At 37.6% G+C, this 27963-nt stretch overlaps 1 protein-coding gene across 30 annotated transcripts in view; it reads right to left on the bottom strand.

Annotated features, from left to right (window-relative positions):
• Nucleotides 1-27963, bottom strand: part of ATP8A2 (ATPase phospholipid transporting 8A2) — a 346608-nt gene that overhangs the window by 207640 nt on the left and 111005 nt on the right. For all 30 annotated transcript variants that reach the window (XM_087937192.1, XM_026708935.2, XM_026708941.2 and 27 more), the window contains 2 exons: nucleotides 25778-25842; nucleotides 230-402 (listed from right to left, as the gene is read on the bottom strand). In XM_087937192.1, coding sequence (XP_087793318.1) covers nucleotides 230-402; nucleotides 25778-25842 — 238 coding nt within the window. The remainder of the gene's footprint in view (nucleotides 1-229; nucleotides 403-25777; nucleotides 25843-27963) is intronic.

Raw genomic sequence — 27963 nt, forward strand, 5'->3', positions numbered from 1 at the left:
GTGGTACCTATTTATCTTGCATGTTTTTGAACTGCTAGATTGATAGGAGCTGGAGCAAGGATGGGAGCTCACCCCATCGCATGGCACCCAGTTGTCGAACCTGGGCTGCCAACTTTTCAGCCAACAAGCCCAGTATCTGAACCACTGAGCCACGACGCCACCCTTTGAGTATACAGTATATATTCTAAGGTAAATGCATTGAATACAGTGGACAAGTTGGATTTCTTACCTGCAACAAATGACAGCCTTGCAGGACAACGCTAGGTCCAAGAAGGATTTCCTTACTTCAAAGGAAAGGGCGTACTTTAGCGTCTGGCCATCTACAATCAAGGCAATATCATTTTCTTTGCCCAGTGAGTCTCCCAGATTTTCACAGTGCTGCGTTAATGCAGCTCTTGTTGCCTAAATGAAAAAAGGAGGACGAGGGAGGAGAAAACAACATTTTGTTACCATTTTTGTTAAGGAGGAAAACCCAAACTGGGAAGAATTTATTCAAGGAGGAATTCCGATATATTCCACATTTGTTATTGCATGCACATTACAAAAAAATGAAAATGCATGAAAAAGAAGGCAACATGACTTTTAGATTACAGACATAGTCTACTGCAGTGATGGGTAACCTTTTTGGCACTGAATGCCCAAAGCGCAGGCATGCGTGTGCAGCCCCAAAATGCAATACGCACACGTCCCCCATGCATGCATCCTGCCCCCCCTATATTTGTGTGCGTCCCCTGCACATGCCCCTCGGCAAGGACCCAAAATCCAGCTAGCCAGTGGGAGGCGCATGCGCACATGCACGGCAGAGCTAAGCTGGGGCATCGGCTCGCGTGTCCACAATGAGGTCTCTGCATGTCACCTCAGGCATGCGTGCCATAGGTTCACCATCACGGGTCTATTCTGATGTAAATCTTTCGAATTTCCCCAGTTATTGGATTAGTCATTAGCTGCTGGTAGGTGGCATTGGTAGAACTTGTGATATTTTCCTCCAGTCCAGAACGCACTGTGTGAGTTATTCATGTCCACATTAGGAGAGAGTTTGGACCTGCAAGTTAATGCAATCTTCCACATAAAGAGCTAACAGAATGAACACGCAGCTCTCTCTCCTAAAGCTGTAATGCAGAAAATGCAGAAGTTTATACTCTAAATTACATAAACTAAACTGGGGTGTGTATTTTATGTTGATTTACTTCACTACAGGACTTTAGTTTGAGCTGCTTCTCATTAAGATGATAACTTTAGTACTGGCTTCTGAAATGTTTCAATTTCTGTTTTTAACATTGGCTATATTTTATTACCATTATATTTGGGGGTGTTTTTTTGGGGTGGTGGTGGTGGTAAGTTGCCTTCTTTTCCTTGGCCAAAGAACTATAAAACATAAAATCTGCCAGTTTCTGAACTGAGCTGATGTAGTACGAAATAAAAAATGCTAGCCCATTAGCCATATACTTCCAGACGATTTTCTTCTATTTCCAATCCCAGCATACTGGGTCCTTTCCAGCTTCAACACAATGAGTATAAAAAATTTAGTGACTATTCACCCCTTATAAAACTACAAATAATTATCTCTCCTTCCCATATCCCATCTCTTATCTACAAACAAATCCACAAAACTTCATTTTTTCAATTCTGGTGTCCACAAAAAGTCCATAAAGGATTGCCAGAAGTAACAATGTATCTTGTTTTAACCTTGATCAAATAAAAGTAAAAGAAAGAAATATAAAGTTGTTTTAACAGTCTTAATTGAAAATAGTATACGAAGTTTAGTTCATTCAAATATTGTCATAGGATTTGATTTCTCTTCATTCCTTTTTTGTTCCATCATACAGGATTCTCCAAGATTTCTCCACGCCTTCTTTAAATTAATCCAAAGGAGAAAAAAAATTCGAGGTTGTTCTTTTGAGTTATCATTTGTATTTTCCTTTTGTATTTTAAAATATCAGCAAGTTTATTTTATAGATCCAGTGAAACATCCTTTTTCAAGTCATTCTCTTGGCTTGTTATCTGTAAATGAACTTTTGATACTATTTTTATATTGTCAATAAAATGTGTTCTACATCTGTTATTTCTTCAGCAACAGATTTTGGACATAGTCTATCCATAGAAGCAGATATTTTTTACTAACGTTGTTGATGTTGTGCTACTAATTTCTGATTCCATTCTTCAAAAGTCTATTTCAGTATTTTTATTGCTATTATGCTTTGCCTCAGTTTGCAGACTTGTATTTTTTCCTCTACCTAAAATCTTTAGTTCCTTCTAGTATCTAGTTTTTAAAATCATGAAATTATTTATCTGGGTTATGTCAACCACTAATTTAAAGAAGGCTGGAGAATTCTAATTAATTAAAATCTTCCAACGTGAAATGCTTTAGAGCAGTGGTGGCTAACTTTTTTTGGCTCTCGTGCTGATAATTGCACCCATGCTCACTTGTGCACTCTTGTGTGCCAACACCCAGAAAGCAATGCAAGCTGCCCCCCCATGACCCCTGCGCATGCACGCACAATCTCCCTTGCATGCCATATGTCTGTGCATGCGTGTGTGACTCCCTCCTTGTGCACCGCACATCTGCGCATGCACACGAGATTCCCCCTTGCGTGCGTAGTCTGCGCATGCGTGCATGATTCCCCCCTCATGCACCACACATCTTTGCGCATGCAACTCCCTGCTCACATGCTGCCTGTCTGTGCATGTGTGCATGTTTCCCCCTCGTGTGCAGCGTGCATGATCCCCTCATGCACAGTGCATCCCTGCACATGCACGTGCATCTCCCATGCACCCCTCTCTGCCACTATGCATGCATGCCAGATACCCGACAATCAGCTGTTGGGTGGCAGCGTGCGCATGTGTAGTGGGGCTCTTTCAGGCGACCTCTTGCGTCCAGGGAAAATGGCTCTGCGTGCCACTTCCGGCATGCACGGCATAGGTATGCCAATACGACTTTAGAGGATGAACCATCTTGTTACCTTCTTATTCCATATTTGCCATCAGAGGACCTCTTACTAATATCTTATTTTGTTTACCTTTATTTTGTTGGCAACTAGATAAGGACATCCGGTTATGACCTTGCAGATGTGAGCAGTATAAGCCTCTAGCGAACAAAGGAAAGCATACTTCCCATAGAAGAGAAACCCAGAACGTTTATACCACCATCCTAAATGTGTTCTTTTCTACTTCTGATTATCAAATAAGAAGTTCTGGGCTTCCCCTCTGTGGGAAGTATCCAAATGGAGCCAAGGGTTGTTTTCTACTTAGAGGTTTAAGTTTGTGGCAGGTCTGACACAAGGTTGGAGAATAAATTGTTTGGATCCAATCCAATATCTTTAATTAGTATCTCTGAATTAACGTAACCTTAACTAAAGATCTTTAAATCTATGCTTAATATTCATAAACAAATCAATTCTAACTTTTCCCTAGATGGGCAGATACTAAAGCTGAAGCTCAAATACTTTGGCTATCAAATGAGTCGACAGGAGACATTGGAAAAAATCCTGATGTTAGGAAAGATTGATGGCAAAAAGAGAAGAGGACCAAAGAGAATGAGATGGTTAAATAGCGTCATTGATGCAATGAATGTGAATTTGAGCAAAGTCTGGGAGGGCCTGCCATACTATGTTCCATGGGGCCACAAAGAGCCAGGCACGACTTAGCAACTGAATAACATATCAGAGTTTAGATTATTTCCTTTTATAATGCTCTAAATTGTAGATATAACTGCAGAAAATTAGAGTGGGTGGAATTATATTGGTCATAAATAAAAGTAATATATTATGCATGACTGTAATCTTTTGCATGTTTTTGATGTAGTTTCATTCTTTGGTGAACGTATACTGGTTAATTTAAATATTGAACATATCATTGCTTTCGAGACCAGTCTATTCATATGGCTGTTGTGGGGAAAAATGAAAGTTGAAAACCCTCATTTTTAAAATAATGGGGGGAAACCAGGCTAGAAACTTAACAAATACATAAAGATCAATTTCCATCACTTTGAGAGGTAAATGCTAAGAATGAACATATATAAAACTCGCATAGCATTATTCCTAGCTGCAAAATTAAATTCTCCAGAATAACTCTGTTTTAGAAAGCATTTTGTTCTAAAGAATTCTGGGAAATTTAAACCAGCAGCTGAAATGTGAATGACTTTTCCCTAAGTTGTGAAAATTACTCCATCTCAAAACCACAAAAGAAAGGCAGTTTCATTCCCATCCAAATTCAACACAGACTAAACATTTTGCTAAAAGTTCAATAAAGCTGGAATATGAAGCATTTAAAGAATGGACAGAATATTCCATCCATAGAATTAGTAATCATAATATCCAGCATGACTGAATAATCCTATCAATACAAAACTTTTTGTAGGGAAAAATGAGAATGATCTAATTAGAAAGATCTAATTTAATTTCAACAATGCAAGAAAAACAATGAATGAATCGACATTTCTCCTATTCTTTAGTTTCTTCCCCAAACCCCAAAAACTTTAACCTTAGACTATCTACTATTGACCTCACCCCTTTCCTAAGAGGTCTGTAGGGGGCGTGCATAAGCGCACCAACGTGCCTACCATCCCTGTCCTATTGTTTCTTTTATTTTTATTTTATTTTTCTTATATGTACCCATTTCATGTATTCATAACTATGTAAACACTTATACTTATTATCTTGTAAACAATTGACAAATAAATAAAATAAATAAAAAATAAATAAAAATAAATAAATTTAATTTAAAAAACTATTTTTGATGTTAACTGACAATATCCTGCATAATTATTAGTGGATTTCTAACAAAGCAGTATCTGAAATATATTTTCTAAAACACAAGTTATTTAACATGTTTCCAACATGTTTAACATTATTCTACAATGCTTCTAGGGTCCAGCTGTGCTAATCACAGCATTTTTGTCCAGTGGGCTACCCGATGCCCTTGAAAATGTTTCCTTAAATAAAGAAAAAAAAAGTTGAAAATGTTTTTCATTTACACAACATAACCTAAACCTGTTTTTCTCAATTAATCTAATTTTCCGAGTTAACATGACACACTAAATTATATACTAAGCAGACATACCAGGTGGGTAGGTGAGTACAGCTTAGCTTTCAGACCTGCTAATGGGTCATAAGTGGCCATCTGCTGAGGAGAGCAGAAAGGATAAGGATGGGGGGAAAAAACATCCGCTTATTTTGTTTTTCAGTTCGGGGAAAAGGAGTCCAACAGTGGGAACTGGAGCATGTCTTCTATTATTTTTGAAGCAAAAAAATGCACACCAAATTTTAACTACAGCTAATTCTTGATTTACAGTCTACAATTGGATCAGAACTTCTGCTGCTAATCAAGGCAGTTAAATGGACCGTGCCCATTTTATGATGGGGTTTGCTGAGTGAATCACCAGTCATTATGCCAATCCAGCTTTCTCTGTTGACTTTGCTTGGGAAGTTCGCAAGCGGTGATCGTGTGATCCCTGGATTCTGCAACCCTTGTGAATGTGTTACCAAGTACCCAGATTGTGATCACATGATTGAAGGATGTTGCGACAGTTGTGAATGCAAGAACCATCATAAGATACTTTTTTCAGTGCCATCATAATTTCAAACGGTTGCTACACAAATGGTCATAAATTGAGGACCAACTGTATTTTGCTGTCCGATCACACACAGCTTACAGATTACCTATCCCTGCTTAATGAGATATGTGAAGAATCCCTTTGTGGATGATATAAACTTATAATTTTACTATTATAAGATACAAACCTAGCCATTTATAGTTTACACAACAAATGCTGACAAGGTGTAACTTAAATATGATAAGTAAACCCAGATTGAACAAGCAGGAGGAAAAAGCCAGTGTTCATATTAAGATACAGCAAACCTCCCATCAGGAATAAGCTGATGAACTACATAAATTACTGATTGAAATTAAACCCACTGAAGGGCTAATTTAATCAACTGGAAACATTCCATGTTATCTTTTAACCCATGCTGGGAAAATATTTAAGGATATGTATTACTATCTTCCTCTCTGCTAATGCTCAGCAAAAAAGAAAAAAGAAAATCCCTATCTAACAACAAGGAATTAGCCACACTTTAGATAGATTGCTGACTAATCACTAGCCAAATCTCAGGGGAATGGCACAGTTTGTACACTGATCCTAATCCAAGAAAATGAGAATATTCGGGGAAGGCTTAATTTTTCCCTTTTCCCAAAATATAAACAAGCAATTGCAAAAGAATACATAGAATACATACTGGTGTATTTGTATGTATGGGCATACAAATACACCAGTGCCAATAACAGTTAGAATTTGTTAACTAAGTCAGAAATAGGAAGATGGAACTATGTTAAAATCAGTCAAATCACATTGTGACTTAATGCCACGTGACAATCCAGCCAACATAAATTATGGGTAAATTCACACAATATGTGAAGACTGAAATGTCATTTCACCATTTTGTGCTACAAATGCAACCAGTATGTTTAATGAACAGATGTATCCACACAACATACTTCTGTATTGTTAGTATATCTGGTTTATGTCATTAACACAGTTGCCTTGCAAGATACCTTGAACCATAAACATATACATGCCAAACATGTGGCTCAGAGTCCATGGGGATTAATGTGATATGCATACCTGGATGTGGGCATTGACTTATTTGTCATAGCAGGTGGCATCTCCTATTGACCTTGACTGATCATAAAAAGTAAAATTGAACTGGATGGGAGTCTACAGCACCAAGAAAGGCCGGGACAGTTGCCTAGGTGGGGATGTGAGCTATCTATAAGTATCCTGGAAAAGGACAGTGGCAATCTACTTTTGCACTGTTGACAAAAGAGCTACATGGAACTGTGTAATAACCAAAAAAGAAAAAGAAAAAGCAACATCTTCTTTCCCTTCTTAAAAATCTAATCCAAACATTCAATTCTTTTACAATTCCTCTAACCTGGAAAACAGGTGCCAATGAACAGATATATGTAATTGGCTTCTCATCCTGAACCTCTCCTGCAAGATGGACATGATATATTTGGCTATGGCACAATCATAACAATTCAGGCACATGCTTGGCAAGATTGTTCTATAACTAGACCACATTTATACATGATGAGATTGTTTGCTTATCCATAGCTGATTACATAAACTTGGGTTTACACAACACAAAATCCTTGCAAATCCCTTAGTCATAGGTGTAATGTGTGAACCCATCCCAAAACAAAACAGAGCATGGCTTCAGCTAAAATGGCAGGGTAGACTTGGAGAGAAAAATGAAGGAAAACGTTAAGTGTAAAATCCTGCTCCTTATACCAAGAGATACTGACGAATGAATGCAGCATTTTAATTGAAGTTAATTAATAGAGTACCTGTTGCTAGATTTAACTTCATCCTAAAAGCCTTGAAAAATTAAACACTTCAATATTTTTCATCTATGTTTTTAAAAACCCATCAAGCAAACTGCAAAGCTCCTGACAGTCAGTATACCTTTGTTCATGTACAATTCACACACACTTGTGTTTACAAAAAAACAAATGTTGACTCTTCTGACCTGTATAAATTGAATTCTATTCTCCAGAGTATTTCATGTTGATGAACGGTAGGGCACTGTTGCAAATCTTGGCAAACAAGAACATAATTTGTTGACAGGCAGGGAATTACAATAACCTAAAGCAGAGCTCATGTGTGGTCCACACTTGGGACCACATCCCGTGGTTTGGGAAGGAACCTTGTGATGGTTTGTTTGAATTTCCTAACTTTCTAAATCCTTTTAGAAAATATTCCATCTAATCAGTACTACTCAGCAAGTGAACAAACAAACAAAAAATCCTGACAGGTTGACATTTCATGGGACCATATTCAAGCCATTTAAGAAACGATGTGGAATTTAGCATAAAAGAGAGGAAATGACCCAATTTTTAGGATTGTGAAAGAGTGACACTGACCCTTGGATCTACAGAATTGGCCACAACAATGAATTAGAAGAACTCTCGACAATGCCTATAACCACATCCACAAGGATTGCTCCAAAAGGCTGCTAGCCATATTGATGAGTGAGCATTGTAATCAATTTAATCAGATGAACTGAAAAAGTACAGGTCTTTTGGTCCTTGGAATTTTACTTCCCTAAACATGCAACAACAGATTTGTCTTCCCACTGTAGGTCCCAAAGCAACAGTGTACATGATGATTACTTTTCATGAGTGAATCATGAAAGCTAGGAACTTCATTCTGTATATAAATAAAAGCATTTTCCTCTGATACACATGGAGTTCTCTCAATCTTATCCTGGGGCTTTTATGGGTTTGAAGAAAATCACTTGGTATAACTTATACTCATTGTTCCATCTGTGTTCAGAGACTGAGCACTCTCTGATTTGATTTGCCCAACGTAGAAGGTCATAATTTGGTTTGTTTGGGTTTAGTAAATAATGTTGTGTAAACTCAGTGCATTCAGAATTAGCTTGCCTGAGAGGTAGTCCTTGACTTGCAGCAGTTCATTTAGTGACTGTTCAAAGTTACAACTGCACTGAAAAAAGTGAGTTAAGACCATTTTTCACACTTGCAGCATCCCCATGGTCATGTGACCAAATTTCAACCATTTGGTAACTGACAGTTGCAGTGTCCCAGGGTCTCAGCTGGTCTTCTGAAAGCTTGCAGATTTACACACAAACCACCATACAACAGCAGAAAGCAGGTTTGAAGGTGTTTAATGTCAAACAACAAACTTCCCATCTGGCAAGAACAGCATAAAATCTAGGTTAGCGTTGGAAGCTTATACTTCCAATGCTATTTAAAGGTATAAACACATCCACCTAAATGCTCCTATCTCCTGTACTTGCCCCTAATTAGCCCCTTAATTAGCTCCCAGTTATACCTAATATGTCCATTGTTTCCTATCTCTGCAATCTAGCTTTCACCTATGAACCCTACCTACTCATGAATAAACTATATACCCAGATTTCCCCCCATCATCCGTTGCAGCACTACAGTCGATTCCAAAAGCCGCAAAAAGATGGGGTTTCCCGGATTCCCCCTCTCGTTACCATCGGCCATCCTGCTCCACTGACGATGCGTCTGACGCAGCTAAACAATCCCGGAATATATAGTGTCAGGTTTCAGCGGCTCTTGCAAACATGCTGACGGGCTCAGTTTATCTATCAGCACTAACGGAGCCAAACACAGGGTCTTCTGATCACCTTTTGTGACCTTCTTACAAGCCAAGTCAGTGGGGAAACCAGATTAATTTAACAACTGTGCATACTAATTTAACAATTACAGTGATTCATTTAACCACTGTGGCAAGAATTGTCGTAAAATGGGGCAAAACTCACTAAACAAATGTCTTTATGTCTTTAGCAACATAAATTTTGGGCTCAGTTGTGCTTGTAAGTTGAGGACTACCTATATCAACAAGAACTTTCAGAAGATGGTTATCTGCTCCCTTCAACTTTTTGTCATAAAAGATGACCCTCCATGTCATTTATGATTCCCAGATTTTGAACTCACTAATCATATGGACAGCTGCTTTCTTTTCATTCCTGAACTATTCAAATCATGCAGATGAATTTTTTTTTTGAAAACTGCACCTCAGAAGGCTGACAATGTGATAGATATGAAAGAGAGACACGAATATTAAATTATTCAAGATTGTCACCAAGGAAAGTTTCAATATGCTGTCATGCGGCAAGATGTGGAACAATTAAAGAAGTTAATTATTATAAACTTAAACAACAAATTAAGATCTGGAAAAATAGGGCAATATGCAGTTATCATTAACAGGAAAAATTGCAGCGATTCAGATGAATATATTGCCAAAAATGTTGTAGTTATTTCAAACAATTCCAATAAAATTAGAAAAAAATATTTTGACAATATTAATAAAATAGTATTGAAATACATATGGCAAGAGAAGAAAGCAAGAATTAATATAAAAATGTTACAGGATGTGAGAACCAGAGGTGGGTTTGGGCTACCTAATTGGGAAATATATTATCAGACCACAGTATTAACCTAGATGAAAGAATGGATTACATTGAGAAACAGAAGGTTGTTAACGTTAGAGGGGCATAATCTGAAATTGGTCTGGCACTCATTTCTATGGTATGGGAGAAGTAAAATACATGGGTATTTTCAAAGACATATGGTCAGGAATGCATTGTTATTAGCATGGGAAAAAACTAGAGAACAACACTACATGAAGATTCCAGTCTGGTTATCAACAATGGAAACCCTTATACACCCAAATATTTGTAAAATGGGAACTATTGCTAGATATAAAGATATTTTAAATGAAAAGGGTGAGTATTTGAATGTACAGAGATGAATAGGTTAACATTGGTAATCAAAGAAAAAGATGGAATATTACATGGTATGGGATTTATTTTATCAATGTTTGGAAAATAAAACAAATTAAAATAGAGTAGATGAATATACAGAGAAATAAGATTGTTTTAAAAAAATAGATATATTAAATAAGAGCTACACGAAAATGGGATTATTGTTATATTGGTACGAAAAGTATTAATTATAAGTGTTAGCACAAGACATATGTACCCAGTCGATACACGGTTGAAATGAAAGATGGAATTATTGTAAATATAAAATTAAAAAAACTTTAAAAAAAAGAATATGCTGTCATGGTATGTTGTCCCTTGGCCTTTCAAAGATTTATTAATCATATTTTTGAGAATTTTCTGGCTAAATTAATCGTACTGTTGAATCATTTATTAATTTATCATGAGGATCCTTGCTTTGACAATAAATACTATCAGCTTTGAAATTCAGCTGTCACAAAATGGGGGGTAGAGGAGTTGAAAAGTTCAAGGTCATTCTGTATGTTGTACTAAGAAATTCCAGTTGTAGTTAATTGGTTCTTGTGATTTACGAAGTGTAGAAGTGGGAGGAGAGAAGGTGGATTCTGTGTCACACGAGAAAATACTTTCACTTTGGGAAATTGCCTTAGACGTACCAGATCTGTTTCTAAATAAATCATTTGGAGAGAATATGTCTCGGAGTGATTGAGATCATGGATACTTTCTGGATGTCTTATATTTGTTTTAAAATTTGTATTAAGATTTTGGTCATTGGAGTTGGAATGTCATGATTTGAGATTTAGGTGGCATGACTATTTATGGTATGATAATATTAAAGTTAATACAGATATAATGATTTTTGTTAGGTGTGCCATATTTAAGGTTTGAAATAGGACTAAAGCAAGATTGACTCCCAAAATCTTTTTATAATTTGTCACCACAAGAAGCTCATTTAAGAAGAGAAATGTGATGATGATTTGTTGACTTTTTTGTAGAAGCATCTAAATTGAAACTAAGAGAAGAATTGGAAATGTTTAGTTGATAGACTTAAATTGTATAAGAAGAAATGATTTTCGAAATGAGAAAACGGATTTTGATGTAGACTTGTGTTCCAGTAATGAACATGTTATTACTAAGATGTATAAACTTTTACTGAAAATGGATAGATTATAGATTGAACGATCAAATGGGCAAAAAAACTTTTGATATACTTTAATGCTTGATCAATGAGAGAATATGTGGACCAAATGATTGAAATTTACACTGAATTATAATTTGAAATAGGATTTTATAAGATGTACCACTGGTATTTAACACCTGATAAATTATCGAAGATGTTTAAAACAGCATCAAATATATATGCATGTTTGTGAAGGTAACTTTTACCATCTTTAGTGAACATGTAACAAAGCTAAGGTAAAAAAAAATGGAATGAGATATGTATCTTAATCCAGATAATTTTTAAGATAAACACATAATTGAAACCAGAGGTTGATAAACAGATTCAAAGGAAATATGGAACTTTGTTTCTACACATGACAATACCAGCAAGTCTCTTGTATGCACAAATTCCTACAACGGAAGAATGGATGGTAAAGCTAACGTAATTTGCCTGAAATGGCAAAACCGACTGCTTTGATTTAAAAAAAAAACTTTGACTAATCTTTTTTATACTGGAAACCACTTGAGCTTCTTGCTAGAAACTGAAAGAAATGAAAATTTAACTTTGGGGTTTGACAAGTAGAATTGTTTATGATTATAAAAACACTGTGCATTACTGTTGATTTTAGAATAAGAGATCCTTTGTATCTGTAAATAAGAAGAAATAAGAGGTATTTTGTATCTGTGCTGAAGAAATAAGAAATTATTCCTTTTTCCCCCTTTTCCCTCTTTTTCTTCTTTGTCTTTCCTTCTATACTCCTTTTATATTTTGCTGAAACTTAATATTTTTTAAAGGAAGTTAGCTTGTATATATTGTCCAACTTGGTTGGCAATAGCTCTCCAGTGTCCCAAGGAAAAGTCCTTTGGAGCATTTGCTAAGTGATCATTTTAGCTCATACAAATTGAACTTTTAAACTTCTGCTTGGAAAGTAAGTACTCTGCCACTGAATTAAGAGTATCTGCCCATTTTCTCCTTGGCTATATGCCTTTAGAAGGAACAGTTATTCTGCCAAGCACAGAATTTAACTGTGGGATAACACGGAAGCCTGTCAAAAAAGCCACTTTTGAGATCGAGAACAATGCTACTTGTGCCATCGGGTTATTTTTAACCAATTAAATAGGTCACATTGACCAAGAAAAAAAATGTTTAAGCCCCTGAGTTTCTGAATTATTCCCTCCAGCACTACTACCTACTCCCCCAAGCACACCAAGCTATAATTAGTTCTGCACAAAGGAACACGCAATGACAAAAAACAGATACTCTAAAAGCAATCCAGGTTTGAGAGAGGAATAGTGGGAGAGTTATTGAAGTGGAGATGCTTTTAAAAAAAATTCTTTATAATGATTTCCCTCACTTTACGGCATCCATATATATAAGTTATTCTTGCCTATTCCTACATTCCACGTCTGACTGTAATAAAATACAGATATAGCCTGAACTATAGTTTATTTTTTTATTCAAAAGTTTTTGTTAATGCCTTCAAAAGAGCATCTCCAACACTTTTTATGACTACAAAGGATTGTTTCATAAATGTCTCTTACTCATCAACAGCATCTAAAAAAAGTAATTTGCCCTAGGAAATCAATTAGGAATGGGACATTTTGTATGTTTATATTAGAATATTGTATCTGAATATTTGAATAGGACTACTACTTACTCTCTCCCAATATATCTGAACTCTATTTAACATTTAAAAAACACAAAATATGATGAATTGCTTTGATGAAAACAGTAAAAACATAAGCTAAGTATTCTACATTATTATTCTTATAAAATGCTTGTTAGCACAAGGTTACATATGATCAGTCAGAAGTAAATATTAATGCAATAGCTGGACTTGCAAGTTGAAGAAGATTCCGGCTGCTTTAAAGTTTACAGCACAGTCAACAATCCCTTCAGTTGATGGGTACCATCATGCAATTCCATGTTACATTGCTGAAACCAAAATAATTAAAATGTAAAAAAAAATTGTGCTTAATTACAGAAATAAAATAGCCCAAATCTGATCCAAGTTCATGTAAGAGCACAACATTCTGAGGTTGATGAAGATTCTCACTCATCCAGACAGAGTTGTCTGGAAGTTGAGTCATGGCAATTGGACTTCTTTTCTTGTTGGTTCCAAGCGTTTCACTGCTTATCCACATAGCTTCTTAATTTGAACAACTTGGTGGGGGGACTTCATCCAGGAAGGTTTCATTCTCACCTAATCTGGATAGACTTTTTAGGTGAGTAGGCAGAGAGTCATTGGGATGTAAATGTTCTTACTCCTAAATCCTTTGCCCTAGGTGGGTCATTAAGTGTGAACCTGTAAGTGGCCTTAATCTTCTTGGGGATTGATGGAAGAGCAGCACAAAAAGTGGAGGACAGGTTGTGTCTGAGGGCTCCACATCTGTTGAAGGAAGGATTTTCTACTTTGGCATAAAGGGATTCCCTCACTCCTCTCTGTAACCCTCTATCTTCCCTGTCCCAAAATATCTTCAAAAAAATTGTCATTCAAAATTGTCTTTATTGTCTTCCAAATTGTTGTCATGGCCCCATCAGAGCCTGAGTCCACGAAACAGGATGAGCTGAAGCTGGGGTCAATAGAGGTCGAAGGGGTGGCCTCGCTGACGTCGAAGGAATGTGGGGAGGAGAACAAGGCAGCCTTGGGTCACTTGGGCTTGGGATGGCTTGCCAGTAAGTAAGAACAGGGGCAGGATGACCAAGAGAGGGGGAAAGAGAAGGCAAGCAGTGGAGATGAGGAGCGACGGAATTCAGGTGATGAGCAAGGACTGCCTCCTCTTGATCCCCGAGTACAGAGAATGGAGAGGAGGCGGGAGCAGTGTAGGCTGACCCAATGATGCAGGAGAAAAGCGCCCCGCTGCTCTTCACAAGGCACACCTGGGGACTGAGATTTAAGGAGATGTTGTGGGGAGGGGCACTTGTCAGGAACAAGCACTGAATTTGTGGAGTTTTGTGTGCTGTTGCTGATGTCTGGAGTTCACTGGACTTCTTGCCTTATTGCTGCCTTGTTCCTTTGCCTCTCTGGATTTCTTGCCTTGAAGCCATTGTGCGAACAGCATTTTGCTGGACTAATTGCAGCCAGAGGCAGCTGGAGGTGTGTGTGAGTGCTTTGCTCCGAGATGTGCCATAAACGTGGGAGCGTTTGGGGGAAAGTTAGTACAATAAAGGGGCATTCGAACTACCAGCTGGCTGTGTTGCCTCCATGCCTTGTCCTGGGTCATTACAAAAGTGTTCTTTTTCTTCTAAATGAAGATATATGCTGATTCAGGACCAGTAGTGTTGCTTCTTCTATGCCAGACCATCCTCCTGTGTAAAGATTGCTTGTTTTCTCCACTGTAGAGCTCTGAACAGTCTTCACTACACCAGACTGCAAACACTACATTGCTCTTCTTATGTTTTGGTATCCGATCTTTAGGGCGGACAAGCCTCTGTCTCAGTGTATTGCTGGCCTTCAAGAACACAAGTATGTGGTGGTTTCCAAATATCCATGTCTTCCATGTGGAGAAGAAAGCACTCAGCTCCCTCCAGGGGATGGAGCCAACCCTCTGGTTCAGTTATGTGGATGATACCTAAGAAAAAGTCAAGCCCAAGAAGTCCAGGCCTTCACAGATGATATAAACACCATGGACTCAAACATCAAGTTCATCAGGTAGGCACCAAGAACAATAGGCTGGCATTCCTAGAACTGAGATATCAGTTTGGACCTGTAACAACCTAGAAGTAGAGATCTGCAGGATCTTTAGACAGGGAAGATAGATGGCTTAAAAGAGAAGGAATTTATTTATGCTTAAGTGGAAAATCCTTTGTTCAGCCAAGATAGAGGCCTTAGACCCAACCTATCCCCCCATTTTTATGTCATTCTTTCATCAGTCTCCAGGAAGATTAAGGCCACTTCAAAGTCCACAATTTACAACCCACCTAAGGCAAAGGATTTAGGAATTGGAACATTTACATTCCAATGAGTCACCTAAAAGGCCTATCCAGAAAACTCTCTGGAGGAGATATATGGAGTGCCCCTAACTCAGACTGAAGAAGCTACTTGGATAAGCAGCAAAATGTTTCAATCTAACAAGAAGTCCAGTTGCCATTACTCAACTTTCAGACAATATTGTAGTGTTTTTCTTTTTATAATTGCAAAAAGTATTTAGCTTCCTATATAGAACCGAACCGATTTTAGCTACTTGGGAAACTGTTGGGCCTCCATATCCATCCACATGGAGCTGACTGATGGCTGAAAACAGCCTGTGCATTCTGAGGAGGCTCATTGTATACACAGCCTCATTGTGGACTTGGCAGTGAATTGTTCACATTTCAATTATTCAGCCTCTGCCTCCTCCAACTTACAAGACTGAAATGCTCCCAGTTGGGAGTTAGAGGTTCAATTGTACATTGTACATGCAAATTTATCTGTTGCAGAGAGATTTGAAAGATCAGTGAGTCTGGTGTGGGTGAGGAATAGTTCTCTTGGTCTTACATTTAATTTAAGTTATACACGCAAGAAAATTGACCAGCAGACCTTATTTCTACAGTTCCTGCATCTGTATTTTTCTGCCCCAGGCTTTCTTCAGGCCCTAATTAACCTTTGCTCATAAAACGAGTTTGTATTCCAAAATTGCTTAATAGCAATCATGTACAAACTCACAAAGGGAAAGAAGACAGAGTGAGGGCACCAATGAAAAACTTAGAAAATCTAACCTAGTGTATAGGCGTATGTCTGAAACTTCATTTATTATGGAATAAAACAAAAATAAAATCTATGCTCCTAACTTTAGCCAACTACATATCTCAGTAGGTACAGCTTCTCAAGTTACTGCCAAGGCCTTTAGCTCTATATAACATAAGATCTTTGGAGAAATTGGCTGGACTCACTCATGGCCAAATTAGTTTCCAATCCCTGTTCTGTGTCTATTCATAAATCAGTTCAAGCCTCGTCACTAACCTGCAACTTTTTCTTTAAAAAAAACCTCAACATATTTAATATGTTTAATATTTATTTGTAAATATAAGTTATTTGAAAATGCAACCTGTTAAAACACGCAATTAAAAATGTAAACTGCATGTAGGCTTTTTGGTTCATTTTCCTATGGTTTTCTTTGTACCTGTTAATACGTTAAACAAATTAATTGTTGTCTTACAATGTTTTAAATTGTTTGTTTTTTAATTGTACATTGCCTAGGCCCTAGAGTCACATATGTGAGATAGATGGCTAGCTACATAAATTGAGCAAGCAAGCAAGCAAGCAAGCAAGCAAGCAAATAAATAAATAAATAAATAAATAAGTGCAGGTTTGTGTAATTTCCTCAATGTGTTGGAGACTTGCAATATACACAAAGAGAAATTATACTACTGATAGTGATAGTACTAACAGGAGAGATCACATTGAGTGATGGCATAACAATATCCATCTTCAATAATACATTGCCTATACAGAGGTTTGCCTTATCCAAATAAGCCGGTGTATTTATTTTATTTATAACACAGATATAACATTAACAAAGTGTTGTGGTCCACTGGTGGCCTGCACAGCTGGCAGAAGAGTCGGACAGTGGGGAGGAAGAGGGGCCCATCCTGGAGCCTGGGGTTGGCTTGGATGAGGGATCTGTGTCCGACACAGAGATGGGGCCAGGGCCATCTGGGAGTTATGTGCTCACTCCGGAGCCTCCAGAATCTGACATCAGTGAGGCAGAGGAACAGGGGGAGCCTGTACCCAGTGTGTACTTGTGCAGAGCTGTCAGAAGGCAAGAACAGTCAAGACAAAAGGGGCAACTCAGGAGTAAGGCTTGGAGGTGATTGGCCCCTCCCATAAAACATAAAGGAGGAGCAAAGGACATGAGTCTTTGCAGGAAGCAACTTTGTTCGTTCTGGTCAGTTTAAAATCTAAGCTCTGTGTTGAGTTTGTGCTCTGGCCTTGTATAGCTAATTGGCAATTTAGTCGTTGGCAGCATTTCAAGGGAGATAAAAGTGGGTGCTTATTAGCCTTATCCCGAAAGACTGTGGCAGACTTCTGTTGGACTATTCACAAACTATTTGGGACTCATTACAGATTGTGAATGAATATAATTGACAGCTGCTGAAATAAAACAAAAGGTTTTTGGGACTAGTGTGTGTTTGTTACTGTCTCAGGAAGCCTTGGTCAGAACATAAACATTAAATAATTAAACTTTTAACCTTTATTATAGTATATTGGCATATTATTTATTCATGTCTTACTTGTATCTTGTCTTTATTATTTTTACAAATAACTCAAGGTGGCAAACATATCCTCATATTTTTCCCAAAACAACTACAACCCCATGAGGTGGGTTGGTCTGAGGGAGAATGGCTGGCCCAAAGTCACCCAGCTGGCTTTCAGACTAAAATGGGACTTGAACTCATAATCTCCCACTTTCTAGCCTGGTGCCTTAACCAACTAAACAAAACTGCTTTTTATAATTTATATAAATTATATTATTTATGTAATTATATATAATTATACACTATATATCTATCTACATCTATATCTATCTAACTATCTAATTATATATTATGAAATATTATATATTAATATGCTGTCAGAAACATTAATAGCAGCTTCACCAAAGTGCTTTGGTGAAAACAGTTCATTTTTAGTTGAACAGAATAACAAGCATAACATAATTATTTAATGAAGAATAATGACAACAGTAAGTTTTTATTTTAAGTTTACCAAATACGTATTGCTGAAATATTTTCAGCAACTAGTCAAATAATCAATTATTTGAAAAATAAAAAGTCAACATGAAAAAAAGTATGTTAACATGGAAAAAAAATACAAACTAACCAAATCAAATTATTACCAGTAATCCAAGTATCACATGGAACCATCAAATATTTAGCGTTAGTTGCAAATTAAATAACTTGCTTTCAGCTGGTGTCCATTCCAATGAGACCATCATTTTTATGCCTGTCAGCTGTTCCCAAGTGGCACATGGACTTCAACACTTTTTTCAAGTACACAACTGTGAAAATGAAGTATTTCATCTGTCCTATACTTCCTGCTACTCCATTCCCAAGAATTTTCATACAATGTTAAATGTGTTAGATCTCCATCTTCCATAGATATGCCAACAATACTAGCTTCCCAAGCATAATAAAATTAGCCCATGCAAAAGATAGAATTAATCTAGTTCAAGGAAGTCTTCATGGCTATCAGGCCCACAAGTAATTCTGCTGAAAGAAGATCAATGCATGTTTTCCCACTATAAATAAACTTCTCAGCCATATTAAATTTTTCACACTAGTTTGGGCTTTTAGATGACTACCAGAATTTACAGAGTGCCAGCATTTTCACGATGGGTTTAGTCCGTTGCAGGGTTACTTTGTCATCACATGACATAACGTAACTTTCCCCCCCTTCGCTAAACTGGGGGTGGGCGTGGCCAGCACGTGATGCATCCAGCCCACGGGCGGTGAGTTTTGCATCCCTGGTTTAGCCATTTGGATCCCAGTACAATGCTGAAGCAAGGATCTCATTTAGTTTTATTCCCAGATAAATATCTATGGCATTGGGTACAGCTGATGGGCAAGCATCCTCCCCAAACCACTTTGTTAAATGGTTCATGAAAGTCCTATCTAAAGCAAATGAATCATAGTATGTTACTGTCCCTTTCATTTATTTAACTAAAGCAAAGATACAGGTTCAGAAGATATACTATCAGTAAAAAGCCCTTATCTCATGCATGTTTTTTTTCTCCTTTGTTTTGCAATAAGAGAATGTCTGTGGGACATCCAATTCTTTGGGGAGTTTTGAACCATAAGGAGCTGGCTCTCATCCTAGTTCTTATCCCTTTTATTGACATAAATTGAATCAGCAGTCTACTGATGCTGAAGGTTATACTGTCATCTCTCAACGTAGCAATGAAACAAGAGAGTGCTGTATACAAAATATACCCTTTCACTCCTAGAAAAAGTTGTCCAGCCCATCCATAGCTCAACTCAAACCCGCTTATTTTACACGGTGAAATAAACTGAAACTCAATAATGCTCAAATTACCCAGTTCACTGTGTACTTAAACCTGGAAGCTGAATTCAATCACCCGGCTTTCGCTTGTAATTGAAGACAATGACTTGGAAGTGTGGAAAAGAAGTGGGGTTTTTTTCCTTTTAAAAATATGGATAGCTATGTATTTGATTTCGCATTTTTATTGCTGACTCATTATTGACAAACTAATTAACACTCTGTTCCTCCAAGTCAAGAAAAAGGCCTTCCCTCCATTTAACCACATTTTTAGGCGTATTAGATACAGTTCCTTGTGCAGTTCCTTATTAAAGCAGACATCTTTGAATCTCTGTATGATTAAGGAGGGGAAATTAAAAGCTTCAAGCAAAAAAAAAATTGACAGCAAAGTTGACCCCCAATGAATTCTCTCTCCCAATTTTCCTAATTAGCTCCTTCTGCTAAGTCCCAATTCTGCTTGCAGTCATGGATCTTCACATAGCCTGGCTGGTGATTAAGATAACTATGTTGTGCCCCAGATGTTAGAAGAGCTTCTAGTATCTCCCCCAGGATAACAACCCTTTCTTTTCAAAAATGCCAAGCCTTAAACCTCATTTTCCTCCTTGGTATTTATTCTGCCATTTTTCAATCCACTGTCTTCGCATATTGAAATTATTGTCAGCTTATAGATGGGAGGAAGCAAAATCCCCTTATTTTCCTCTGCTGCTCAAAACATACGATATCTACATTAACTGTATGATTTGCAACATATGGAGCTATTAGGCTGGTAAGTAGCTCACAGCAAAAGAAAACTGGAAGAGGGGCCTCGTGAAAAAGAATCCTAGAAGGGGACTAATTTTGCAAATTTCAGGGGGAAAAATACAATTGGAACTCCTCCTTTCTGGAAAAATTCACTCTGCAAGCAAGAATGGCCTATAGGCAGGCAAATCAAAATGGCGGTTACATGATGTCCAGTTTTATAGTAGATTTTACAAATAAACTAAACTGAAAAATTGACTCAGATGTAAGCAATGTGCAGCCCATCTGCCAAATGTATTCAATCAGTTCAGTCTTTTGCCAAGAGCCCTTTCTCAACAGCCTGCTACCTGAGGAAGGAAAAAGAGAAAGGAAAGGTGCTAGAGAAGAAGGAGATGCAACAAAATTATTGCTACCTTTGGCCAGACACTGGTATGTGATCCGGTTCCAAAAGATTACTGCAGTTGGAATGCAGGGAGTAAAAGAAAATTACTCACCCTGGACTAAATATATGGACTAAATATGCTTCTTCCCATAAACGTTAGCAATGTAAACAGATCAAGGGTGGGATTCAATTTTTTTAACAACCGCTTCTGTGGGCATGGCTTAGTTGATGGGCATGACTTGGTGGTCATGTGACTGGCTGGGCATGGCCAACTCAACATCACTCACATCGAGTCACGCATCTCCTCACCTGGCCTCTCAGGACTGTGGGGATGCTGCAACAGTCATAAGTGTGAAAAACGGTCATAAGTTACTTTTTTCAGTGCCATTGTAACTTTGAATGGTCACTCCACACAAGCAAAGTACTAGCAAAGGAGGGGGAAAACTGCAGAGAAGTTCCTGAGACAGGAAGTCTAGTCCTGCCAAGAATGTAATAAGGGTTAACGGAGAGGCAGTTTCTGTAAGCAACACCAGAATCTTTCCTTCCTGCCTTCCTTACAGGATTAGGCCAGTAATTTCTTTTAACAACCGGTTCTCTGAACTGCTTAGAAAGTTAACAACTGGTTCTAGCAAATAGCTGCGGACTGGTAGAATCCCACCCCTGAAACAGAACAAACAGATACTGTCAAGTTCAAAACGTGCTTTCTGTCATTTTTCTATGCATCATTCCCTCTCAAGGGGTATTCAAATGTTTGCAACTTTGTTTTCTTTTTGTGTCTTGAAATTATTCAAGATTAGATGAGCACTACTAAGCAACCAGGCCTCTTGTCTTTAGAAGAATTGCTTTACCCTTAGAAAGGAAAACAAAAACAAGATTGATTAAATCCCTTATAAGGTGATGACAGAGAATGCGATGGCTGGATGGAGTCACTGAAGCAGCAGGCATGAACTGGACTCTGGAGGATGGTAGAAGACAGAAAGGCCTAGAGGAACATTGTCCATGGGGTCAGGATGGTTTGGACACAACTTTGCAACTAACAACAACACTCTTCATGTAAACATATGGAAGGGTAGTGGTGGAGGTGGATGGAGAGATTTTTAAAATTCCTAGCAATGTGACTCTTATGTATATACCCCTCACATCCTGGATGTGAATTGTTTCAACTCCTCCCCTCGGGATGCCACTACAGGGCATTGCATGCCAAACCAACTAGACGCAGAGGCCCAAAGATGCTTTTTCAAAAGGGTTCTTCAGAGTTAAAGAAGCTTCTTGGATGAGAAGTGAAATGTCTTCAAAGAAAAAACAGAAAGTCCAGTTGCCTCTTGAAAAAGCATCTTTTGGGACAATCATGACCTGGATGCTGAGAATCTTCATAGACGTTTAGACACAGAGATATTTTTTTCCTCATGCCATCACTCTGCTGAACTACCCACAGTACTGTCTTATGTATATTTACCCATGAAGTATGACTGTATTACTATTATTCTTCTCATCTTTTCTACTACCTTCTCTTAGAAGAGTTAGGGTTAGGGTTAAGGTTAAGGTTAAGGTGTCATTATTATGATTATTTTCACTTTATTGTTTTGCATGTACACCGAGAGTTTCTGGACCAAAGACAAATTCCTTGTGTGTCTAATCACACTTGGCCAATAAAGAATTCTATTCTATTCTATTCTATTCTATTCTATTCTATTCTATTCTATTCTATTCTATTCTATTCTATTCTATTCTATTCTATTCCATTCCATTCCATTCCATTCCATTCCTTTCATCACAAGGATCTTTAAAAAAAATGATGCTGTACAAATAAGACAATAAAAAAGCAGTCTCCTTCAGGTCAAGTTCAATTCCTAGACTACATGTCCAAATAGTTTTCTTGACAATCATATGGAAATTGTTTGCCATTACCAACTTCTGGTCTGTTCTAGAGACTTAGAATAGTCAGGTGTTTTCACATCCCATTATTTCAGGTATGACCAGGCATAGTTTTTTGAGATCATGAAAGTTACCTAGGCACTGATATCTGCTGTAATTCACAAGGCAATGCCTGTGATTCAAATATGTATCTAGAGGCATATTAGATTAATCTGTATGGATCCTTATTACTTTTTATAGTGCACATCCAAGGCTAATTTGGTATAGACATCTCTTTAACTGGAGCATAAAATTCACATCATACCTAACAACTCAATAAACAAGACAACTACAAACAAAGCAAATTATTCAGCTATTATCAAAATCAACTCCTTAATTATTTATGAGCAGACTAAAAGATGTTACTGCATACTAGCTGAGAATTTAAGATTGTTCTCACTCTATGTTATTCTACCACTTAAGTAGGGAAAAAGAAACCCCACAGACCAATTTTAAACCTGAAGTAATTTATTCTGGGTCACATTTGCTATTTGGCAACCTCCCCAAAACCAAATTATTCTGATTAAAGTGTACATTATTGCTTTGGATTGCATATGTGAATTATTACATTCAATCATTATGGCTCAGATCTAAATGAGCTGCTTAGGCACACGTAAGTACTTGACAGTGTGTGCAGCCTTCTAGTTCCCCTGGACTAAATCAAAAGAGTTATGCATGCTTAAGCCATTGAAATCAATGGGTTTATGTATTCTTAGCTCCAGTAAAGCATCTGGTTTTAATCTGCAATTCCAACTGGCTTTTTCTGGGTTCCTTTGAGTTTCAGGCATAGCTTTTACTGGCTAGGTTGAGTGCAGCATTAGGAAGGGGCAGATCAGAATTCCTTTTTAAGATAGCTGTCCTCTCTATGAAACTCTGACTTCTGCTGAAGGAAGAACAGATTTTAATTTAGTTTGATTTGAGGTTATGATTAACTATCCCACAGACAAAGCTGAGTCCCTCAGCTGCAATGAACTGGGAGAGAAAAGCAGAATTGCAACAGTTGGAAGAAATTACTTCAGCCACTGAAAATTCCAGTGTAGTGCAAGATCCAAATTAAGGCATTTACAAAACCTGTCTATCCAATTTACTATCAATTGTCTCTTGAAGATATCCAACAGATGAGAACTCACCACTTCGTTATTAGTTTGTTAACTACAGAACTGAACTGACACTTTCCAACTAGAATTTATCTTCCATAACTTAAGATTCTGATTATTTCACATCCTACACCAACAATACTTGAAAAGAGATCATGGTTGCTTGCTGCATGTCAACATTTTGGGTTCTTGAAGAGTCCTATTATATTTCTCAAGACCAAATGCCCAGTCATTTCAATCATCATTGCTGCCTTCTCCGCACTGTTTCAGTTTACTTTTCTTAAGATGTTTAATTAAACGCTACAGCCTTCTAAAAATGTATTTGAGTGCCTGTTCCCTGTAATATGAGTAGTTCTTGAAGATTCCTTGGATATGGTCTATGTCATCTCAAAACAGGAAACATTGGTAGGGGAGGAGGGGAGAGAATATTTTATTTTAATTTTAGAGGATCATTTTTCTATGTGCTCAAACATGACCTTTTCACAAACTTTCCCCCCCTCAGTTGTCAAACTCAGGGTGATCCTTTATTTCTGTTTGTAGCTGCATGCAAAATTGTGTGTTTAAAAACTACTGAAATTGTCAAGATACTTATTTTTTTCCCTCAGAGCTCAGGTCAAAAAGTTCTTTTTAAGTTTCCAGCCAAGTACCATTACTCAGAAAGAAAAGTGTTGAATGTAAACCATCTTCAACCTGGTATTTTTCAGATGGGTTAGATTTCCATACCAATAATCTAGATCCAGTAAGAACAAAGGCTATGATTATATAAATTAAAGGCCAATATATCTGATAGGAACTATGTTTGGGAAAACCGTCAAAGAACAGAGGGAGAAACAAAATGGTATAGTGTTTAATATTTAGATCAAGTCTAGGAAGAACTAGTTAAAAATTAAGTAAGCTTAAAGGGTGCCTTTGGCCCAGACACTCTTAATCAGATTTCTTAATCAGGTTGACATTCTTATTCACTTTCTTAGGTCTGTGTTGAGAGTACAACTACCTATTTTGGGAATTATAGTGAAAAGAGGACCCTAGTCATGTATTGCTGTTTAGGTTGCCATCTTGAATTCTTCAACCTTGTTGCTAGGAATTTTCCCAACTATTGAGATTGGAGGGTTTTTTTCACCCCTCCATACTTAGCAGATGATATAAGGACACCTTAAAGACAGCTATGGACTTATCCCAAATAATTTTCATCTCCAAGCAATTGGCTTGTGATCTGAAGATGGAAGAAATGGCTTTAATGATTCTTTGCCATAGCCTGATCCAGATGAGACACATCACACCCTGTGACCTTATGGTGGGAGACTGGGTTGGTTCTGAAAGTCTGTCTCAGACACCATATAGATCTGAAAGAAATCCAGTGGGTCCTTGGGATTTTTCCAGTAATTGGGTAGGGTTCATTGCCTCAAAGTAATCTGTTTCATTTATCAAAAATGAGCCACTTCTACACTTATATTCTTGATATAACTTAACATATGAGAGTAGGATGAATGCTACCTAAATTTGACAAATAAATCAGGATAAATAAAAATGAATTTTGCCAACTAATTTGTCATTGATCATGGTTGTGTGATGATTGTTTAAGCCCCCTTTTATGTGGTATAATAGGAGTAGATATTGGATTCTCAGATCAAAGTCTATCATTTTCAATGATATTAAACAATGGAATGCCAAATTTCCCTACTTTTCTGGCCCAACCACATTTATTATGATGTTTGTTTATTACTCTATTCTGAAGGTTTTAATGGAAAGAAGGCAGAAGCTTTCTACAGTCAAGTTATCCTGAAAAAATGTAAGCAGAATAATGTTACTTTCCCTCCATTGGACCTTTAGGATGTTTTAGTATTACTCAAGTTCACTTCCCACCCCAAGCATTTTTAAGATTCAAAGTTCCTGGTAAATGGAGCAGCTTGTGGCCTAGTAGACTGAGGGTGAATGAGAGGGTTCCCCCCAAATTTAGTAAAGGACTAGAAGCACCATTTCAAGCCAATTTCAGCCCTACACCCCAACCTAATTTAGTGTCATCCTTTCATATGAAGAAGTCATTTGGCGGAACCGGTGTGCTCCAATAAAGGCGAGATATGGTTTGAAGGCCCATGTGTTTCAGTTTCCTTTTGTACACATTTGTCTGGATTGATTTCTGGTTGTGTATTGGTGAGCTTACATCAAAAGGAATAATGACAGTATTTAAATCAAACAGAATGGTAGAATTCCACTTACATCCAAAGAGTCTTCATTCACAAGGATGAGAGTCATACTTTGGGAAACAAGCCTGCAGGAGTACCCTAGAAAAATAACATAGAATGGGTGGTATCAGAAAATACAATCAAAGGGCTCATTAAACAAGGATCTTGTTTTTTTCGTGCTAAAAAGAACAAAGAATCTTCTTCAGTCATCCTATCATCATGAGTGAAAAGAACAGAGTCCAGCTAGAAAGCTCAAATTCTCAATCAACCTCCTTTCCTCCATTGGCACATTTCCTTAGTTGGCAGGCCAGCCCCTGAGCCTTCCTTTGTGTAAGTTTAATACATAACTCTGAATCCTAATGGACATTTCTAAATTGTGTAAGTATTTGCAGATAATCTGAGAATAACAGAATGTACAAGAGATTCCCAGCATGACTGTTATGACATGTTTAATTGTGTGCATGAAATACAGGCCCAGTGTAGTATGAGATCAAAATATATTTTTAAAAAACAGTGCTGAGTAAGATAACAGTCTTCTCCAAATTATCATCCACCAGCTAACTTAAAAGGTTGTGCACTCTGGAAATTGTTCAGTCTCAAAGCAGCTGAAGAATGTTGGATTGAGGAAGCCTGGACTATGTAATACATCCACTTGTTTTCCACAGTGGCCAATTAGATGCTCCTATGTTGGTGCCTCATCTGCAATAAAGTATAAGGATGGCAAAATAAAAATATGTGGTGACATCATCCAACAAACCATTTTTCATCATTTCCCCAGTCACTGCTGAACCTAACAAACTAACAGGGCCTGTTTTGCCCATCAAGCTGACACAGATTGCAAGTTATTTGCTTACTGTATTTGTGTTTGGCTTAAAGTGTTATGTAAACCAAGGCACTTTCATTGGTAAGCTATAGTTTATGGTTTACCCTGCTATGCAAAGTCAACCAGCTATATTTTATTAAACAAATCACAGTTTTATTTACTCATGCAATCTAGAAGCTGTCCCTCTTCTATTGTGTATTGTATTGTACTGACTGTACTGCACTGTATTGTACTTATACATAAAATTTAATGACTGTCCATCCCACTTATAGAGTGGTTTTAGACTCCAGATTACAATGTAAAAAGTAAGAAAAAGGAAAAAGAAAAGAAAGAAACCATGAGTGACTTAAAGCTAAATATTGGAACAAACAAACCAACATACAAAAAAATCCAACAGGGGCTCAACCACCATCCTGCCCCAATAACCAGATCTTTAATAGTTTCTAGCATGTCATCAGAGTGAGACCCATCTGGATAGCTTGGAAATCTAATTCCAGAGGGCAGGTATCATGACAGAGAAGACATACTTCCTTGTCCTGTTAGATGACATTACTTAAATAGGGATTTGAAGTGCACTCACTATGTCCAATTCCAGTAGTTGGATAGAGGCAGATGGAGAATGACTCTAGTTCCAAAGCCGTAGCATGAGCCCAGCATAAAGAGAATATAGCAATGAAGTCAGGATACTAATAAGCAATTAATTCAACTCTTTATGGGAGAACTCGACAACCTGTGACCCATTGGCTCATCGTCTCAGAGATATTTCCTTACCCAGAGAAACAGAATGACCACGGCAAAAATGCAGTGCGAGTGAAAGTGACTTCTGATTTCTTGGTGGCCTGACTGGATCTGACCAGCCTCCAACATCCAATTGTGGACTATCTACTTGGTCACCAGGGGGCTGGGACAGAACCAGTCTATTGAATCTCTGGGCAGCGTAGCAGCACTGAAACAACTATAAATTTGCCAAATGTCAATTCCATGGTGCAGGGTCCATGAAAGTTTTTGTAGTATATAGCAATAGCACTTAGACTTATATACCACTTTATAGTGCTTTACAGCACTCTCTAAGCAGTTTACAGAGTCAGAGTATTGTCCCCAACAATCTGGGTCTTCATTTTACCGACCTTGGAAGGCTGAGTCAACCTTGAGCCTGGTGGGATTTGATCTGCCAAATTGCAGGCAGCTAGCTGTCAGCAGATGTAACTGCACTACTGCATTCTAACCACTGCGCCACTTAGGCTCTTATACTATATACTGTAGATAGTCTTTTGGAATGGAGGGGTTCTTTGTTCTATGTGCATATTGAAGTCAAAGAAAGCCCATCTCAACACTGCCCAACTGTTTACAAAGTCTGCATTACTTAATCTTCTCATCATTCCTTATCACCCATTCCC

The sequence above is a fragment of the Pseudonaja textilis genome, chromosome 7 (genome assembly GCF_049901715.1).
Source record: "Pseudonaja textilis isolate UNSWEBS1 chromosome 7, rPseTex1.2, whole genome shotgun sequence".
In the NCBI taxonomy this organism is placed as follows: Eukaryota; Metazoa; Chordata; class Lepidosauria; order Squamata; family Elapidae; genus Pseudonaja; species Pseudonaja textilis.